Genomic DNA, 6567 nt, shown 5'->3' on the forward strand with positions numbered 1-6567 from the left:
CTTTTGACCAGGTTTCAGCATTTGCTGAAAGCTTTTTACTGACTAGCTGATATTTGTTTCAGCAATTTCAAGTTCAAACATGCCACTACTTCATGTGGAAACAGGTGGTCTGTTTACCTTTACTCTCTGTCTGCATAAATATTGTATATACTCTTTTTCTGTACAGATCAAATTACTGCCCGACCTGGCTTTTTCAAGCAGTCTCTTCCACATCATGGGCCATTATCTCATCATTTTAAATGTAGTTGCTCATCTCATGTTCCCTCCTGCTGAAGTGGCTGTAGGTCAGCTTCTTGCCCCGCAAGTGTCGCTTGAGGAACGAGTTTATCCACATTATTTTCCCTGATCTCCTCTAATACCATGTAATTACATTTGGGCTTTGTAAGACTAACGCTTCCACGCAATATATAACTTTTTTCCCAATTCATGGTGAAAGGAAGAAAACATTTTTATTGATTTATTTTGGGTTTAAACTGAGTTAATTGTTAAAAATGAATCCATTACCTAAAGTCCATGAGTTAAATTGTGTGCTGCATTCTTCTACTTGGACAGTAGGGGGCAACAGCAACGGCAGGGGCCACCAACCTTTTAGCAACCGCGACCTGCTCCAAGGGCACTGTGACCCGATGGGCTCCCATCGGTTCAGTACACACTTCTGAAATGATAAACAATATTCCTCTCAAATACTTGTCTCTTTCCTATTTACAGTACATCTCATGAGTATATGTTACTTTAACTAGCAATTCATTTACTGTTTTATTTTGTTTTCTTTTCCTGTAAAAAAAAAAAGAAAAAGAAAACAAAAGCAATCTGTTTGCTTTTGTTCAGGGATGTTTTTCACTACACAGTGGCCAGGGTTTCCACTACTCTGAATGTATATGAAATTTTTATGAAATTGAAATTCTTGTGCAAATATTTTATATAGACATTAAAAGAGCTATAGTTTAAATAAGGTGATAGATAGATAAATAGATAGAAAGATAGGTAGATAATAGAATATAGCCACCATCGTGATTTATTGTGCAATTGTCAAACTGATGCAAAATAAACAATATTTTGTTGTTTAAATATATGCATGGGTCCATCATTTGATTCAGCAATATACCAAGTTCATTCAAAATGTAAAATTAGTTGAACTGGGTTCTTAGATGTTTATAATCTTTCTGAACTTGGAAGCTTAATATGAAAACGTGTGGTCAAAATGTCAACACGTGTGTAAAGAATTTACAGTAGCAGTCCCAGGAAACGTGTCAGTGACCAAGAGTGTTTTTTCCTGCAGCTCTGGTTCATGTGATCCATGAGCAAAGATTCAGTCGGATGGACTCTGGACATGGCAGATGGGATCCAAAAATGTGTCTACCCACATATAAAATATTTGAGGCGTTGTTTTGTGAAACGTGTACACCACAAAACAGGACAGGAGATTTATAGAGGAACCAGTTGAAGGTGTTGTCCGACAGCAATAAAGGTTGGACTGCAGGCCAATCGATCTACAGTACTGTGTTGTGTTTATGGCCACTGGGGCAGAGCCACGACAGAGGAGGGACTGTGGCAAGAGATAAAGTGAGTTAAAGAAGTGTGCTCTGTTTTGGTACCAATGACCCGCGGAGCGTTTGATTCAGGAATGTTGTGTGGAGGGCTTCTTTCCGTGGCTCTGTTCTCGGGGTGTTTGTCGCTCACACTGAGCGAGGATGAGTTCTTGTCCAGGGCCTTGAAGCTGATGTCGAGGACGCCGCTTATTGATGGGTCAGTGATACCACGGTGCAATTCATTTGGTGATTTTAAATGTTTTCTTTTCTTTTCTTCAGTCACAATGACCTGCCATGGCAATTGCTACTGCAATTCAACAACCAGCTCCAGAAAGTGGACCTTCATACGCTCTCAACAACGCACACCAACATACCAAAGATAAAGGAGGGACGTCTGGGAGCACAGGTGTGTGTGTGCCCATTATGGATCATCACACTAGTCCACCACCTCATGCACTCTTGCTAGGGTTGTTGCCTGGAGATCAATACGCAGCTGATGTGATGGTTCCTGATGAAGCTCTTCTGACAGAGTGGCACGGTGGTTATAAGAGACTAATGGCTGCATCCCCTATAATACTGCAGTCAAATATCGTCTCCCTCTTCAGTTCTGGTCGGCCTACGTACCCTGTGACACCCAGTACAAAGATGCTGTCAGACGAACACTGGAGCAGATCGATGTGGTCCACAGAATGTGTCAGAAATACCCAGACACCTTCATGTTTGCCCACAGTAGTCAGGGTAAGTCAACATCAGCTGTCCCTCTCTCTCGCCAGATCACCTCAAATAAGAGAACACTGTTTCCAGGAACAGAACTGATTCAGGCGCTTACTAACTTTACCAGTCACGGCATCGTTCTTTTTCTGTCTGCCTGTTGCTCAACACACATCACCATATATCTTGAGAGCAGCTGCAACTATTGACGCAAGATTTTGCAGTATACATATTTACGACTGAGGAATAATAAAAAGTAAATAAATGAATATAAGAGAAGTCAAACATGCCTACAATCGTGATGATGGTTAACACTCCAACATTGGATGGAACTAAATTTTTTATATATAATATTTTTTATATTTTCGCAGATTTAGCAAATATTTGTTACATTTGAGACACTACACTTTAATGTTAAGTCCCATTGTTTCATCTCTGTAAGTGTGAAATCTAAATCTAAATCTAAATCTAAATCTCAGTTTTAAGGATTTAGACGCGCCTTTTCTCCAAGTGAAGATTTAGACGCCCCTTCTGCTCCTCGGATCCTGTGACCGCCCATCAGGCTCAGTGTGTCTAAATCCTTAAAGCTGAGATTTAAGATTTAGATTTAGAATTTAATTTAATATTTAGATTTAATATTCAGATTTTGATTTAAAATGTATATTTAAAATTTATATTCAATATTTAGAGTTAGATTTAACACTTACAGAGAACAATGGAGCGTAACATTAAAGTGTAGCGTCTGAAATGTAACAAATATTTGCTAAATCTTTTAAAATATTGCCAAAGATTTCCACTAAATCAGGAAAAAAACGGGTGTCTTCAGTTTTACATTCGGCGTCCCATATTCATGTCTTAGTGCTGACATGTAGTGCTGAAACCAGCCAGCTTGTTGAAAAGGCTGACAGAGAGCGGTAGAGTAGAGGAGTGGTAATGTAGAAACAGTTGCAGGCGTTTGTCTTCCAACAGCATCCATCCATACCATATCTGCTTGTGTCCTACAGACATCAGGACGGCCTTCTCTCTCAACAAGACCGCCTCACTGATCGGGGTGGAGGGGGGTCACTCCCTCGACAGCAGTCTGGGGACCCTGAGAGTCATGTACCAGCTCGGGGTTCGCTACCTCACGCTCACACACTCCTGCAACACACCATGGTGAATCCATCTGAGATCACAATAATCTACATTTTAGTGCTGCAGTACATGTATTTGTAACTTACACTGCAGTGTAATATTTCCTTAAATCTGTGGTTGTTGTCAGTATATTCCTGGATTGGACGTTGCTGGTATCGATATAAATAGTTTTCCCTTATCAGGGCTGATAACTGGCGTGTGGATGCTGGATCAGAGCCGTCGCAGCACAATGGACTCTCAGCTTTTGGCAAGGTCAGTGAACAAGTGTTAGAAAATCTTTAACTGTTAAGACATGAGGCAACAATGGAAATCTCTAAGTGGAATCTGAATACATGATAGTTTTATGGGAATTTTATCTCATCTAATCTAATCTAATCTATTCCAGTGCTATCACTTCTTAGCCAACACCAGTGGAATGGTGTTTTGAATTTTATCAACCTGTGTAATCCTTGTGTTCCGTCAACTCTCACTCACAGCGCCACCTGCTCTGCAACTCTGCTACAATGTGATGGTGCTCATATGAACCATTTTAAACACAGACAAACCAATATTTTTTACTGGAGTTTTCAAGTTTTCAAAACAGAATTCCTAGATATTGTAATATCTGCACAGGAATGACAGCGTTGACCCATCACAATTACTTGTCTATTTATGACATTAATAGAGAGAGAGTCTGGTTCTGTCACTTTAGATTTCACTTCTGCTCCAAACACAGTCAAGTCGCTCTATATTCGTTTGTTCATCACAGCAAGTGATAGCGGAGATGAACCGTCTGGGGATGCTGATCGACCTCTCCCATGTGCCGGTCCAAGTGATGAACCAGGTTCTGGACATGTCGGCAGCTCCGGTCATCTTCAGCCACTCCTCTGCCTACAGCCTGTGCCAGCACAAGAGGAACGTTCCTGATGACGTGCTCAGGAGAGTGGTGGGTGTTTGCCTGTGGCGTGAATGAGGCTGTCAGGGTGAGGAAGAGAGAGATATAGAGTTATCTTTATGGATCCACAAGGTACAGCGTGTTTGTCATTCTATCTTGTCAGCTGGAAATGACTCAAAAAAGGACCGATTCAAGAGAGGACAGAGGTCAAATGTCTTCAAGTGTTTCCAGGAGGCTATTGGGAACATTGCTCCAAGTGGTGAAGATGCCTTCACGAAGGGCATCAACTGTCTAGAACTGATTTATAAACTTCCCTTGCCATCCATCCCCAAATGTTCTCTATGGGATTTAAATCAGGGGAACATTCGGGATGGTCCAAAAGAGTGATGTTATTCTCCCTGAAGAGGTCCTTGGTCAAGATGGTGAACTGCAGCATTGTCCTGTTGAAAACCCAGCTGATACCACACAGACGAGGGCCCTCAGTCATGAGGGATGCCCGCTGCAACCGCTGCACAAAACCAGCCGCTGTTTGACGCCCCCCCACCACCTGAAGCTCCAGTGTTCCACTGAATGAAAAATCATGGTGGACACTCCTCCAATGTGTCGGGTAGAAACATCTCAGGAGGGATCTCCTTGTCATGACAGTAACGTTGGAAGGCATATGCTTTGTGACGTTGAAGGATCTTTCTAAAAATGTTGAATGACTGCGTCCGACCTCTGCGGCAATGGCACACTGCGAGAGGCCTTGTTTAGCTTGCAGCTCGACGATCCGACCACGTTCAAGAGGAGAAAGCTTCTTGAGCAGATTTTGACTTTCATAGACCATGGTCTTAAACTTTTGATCAGGTGATAAACTACTTTAAATTGCAAGTTCCAAATGTTTTTGTCTCACTCCCCGTTCTTGCTTTCGCATATTGTAGCTCTACTTAAAGCCCCATTAAGGTCCAAATGTGCAAAATGCAAATTCTAGTAGTTTTTCAACTGGTCTTCAGACTTTGATCAGGTCAGTATGTTGTGATGTTTATGAGGTTGTTGTGCTATTTGTTTCTCCAGAAAGAAAAGAGGGGCATAGTGATGATCAACTTTGGCAACAACTTTGTGACCTGCAGCAAAAGCGCCAAACTCTCAGATGTGGCCGGTGAGTTTCACACTAGAGTCAAGCTGCGCAATCGTACAGTTTGTTTTAACATTTTCTTGTCCTAGATCACTTTGACTACATTAAGAAAGTGGGCGGCGCTGACATCATCGGCTTTGGAGGAGACTACGATGGAGTGCCCAGGTGCTTTCATCTCTTCTCGCACCTTTTATTAACTTAACTAGTGAACTGAATGACAGCCACCATAATGAGTACGCTGGAGATGACAAGATGCCTGTCCTCAGAGTACCTGAGGGTCTGGAGGACGTCTCCAAAGTTCCAAAACTGGTGGCTGAGCTGCTCAGAAGAAACTGGACTGATGTGGAGGTGGAAGCTGCTCTGGGGAACAACCTACTCCGAGTCATGAAGAAGGTGGAGGATGTAAGTCACACTTGTGCGATGGAGAAACATTGTCTCGGGGTGAACGACATTTTGTCTCTACCCTGTCAGGTCCGTGATGCTCTCCAAACCATGAGTCCAGGTGAAGATCCCATTCCCTATGAGGAAGTGATGAACCCCTGCAGGACCAGCCACGGCTACCAAAGTGCTGCTGCGGCTCCCGTGATCAGCAGGCTGGGCCTCCTGCTCACGCTCGCTGCCTGTGTTCTGCTGTTGTGAAGAGCTTCACCGTTCTGTAATCTGAAGTCATTGGTTGAGTCGTGTCTTTGAATAATAATCTGACATCTGATTTGAATTTACATCAGAATAATCACCTTTTTATGACAGGCTGTTGTGGTCAAGTGACTCGAGAGACAGTCATGCAAGAACAAATGAGTCCAACAGTGAGCTTTTCAATGTGCGTCAGACCACAGTATAAGTGACCTGATGTGACCGTGTCAGTGCCTCATATCATTGAGTGACATTTAACCGATCTCTGAACAACTGAGTGGGATGTTAGCAGGAATGAGGATTAGCACATCTATATGGCTCTCACACAGCTCCAGCCGTGCTGAGCTCTAGAGACTCCAATAGTTGACTCCTCTCTGTGAGCTAAGTCAGAGAAAGACACAGTTCTGCTTTATTGATAGTTTTAGAAGGTCTGTTTGTATTGTCAGCAGTGCAAGTGCATGTCCCACCTAGGCCTTCACTGCGGTCCTACCATGTCCGACTTCAAACAATACCTCTCATAATACCATTTTTATCCACTTACACACTTCTGGCCATTACATCATCTCAACTTTGTA

At 42.7% G+C, this 6567-nt stretch overlaps 1 protein-coding gene across 1 annotated transcript; it reads left to right on the forward strand.

Annotated features, from left to right (window-relative positions):
• The first annotated feature begins 1614 nt into the window (after window positions 1–1614).
• Window positions 1615–6023, forward strand: LOC128759218 (dipeptidase 1-like). Its single transcript, XM_053866011.1, has 10 exons — window positions 1615–1746; window positions 1809–1935; window positions 2135–2267; window positions 3245–3395; window positions 3557–3626; window positions 4123–4299; window positions 5302–5386; window positions 5452–5527; window positions 5629–5764; window positions 5834–6023. Exons 1-10 carry the CDS (start codon window positions 1625–1627, stop codon window positions 5999–6001), a joined length of 1245 nt encoding a protein of 414 aa, XP_053721986.1. The 5' UTR covers window positions 1615–1624; the 3' UTR covers window positions 6002–6023.
• The last annotated feature ends 544 nt before the right edge of the window (window positions 6024–6567 follow it).

Source organism: Synchiropus splendidus, chromosome 5 (genome assembly GCF_027744825.2).
Source record: "Synchiropus splendidus isolate RoL2022-P1 chromosome 5, RoL_Sspl_1.0, whole genome shotgun sequence".
In the NCBI taxonomy this organism is placed as follows: Eukaryota; Metazoa; Chordata; class Actinopteri; order Syngnathiformes; family Callionymidae; genus Synchiropus; species Synchiropus splendidus.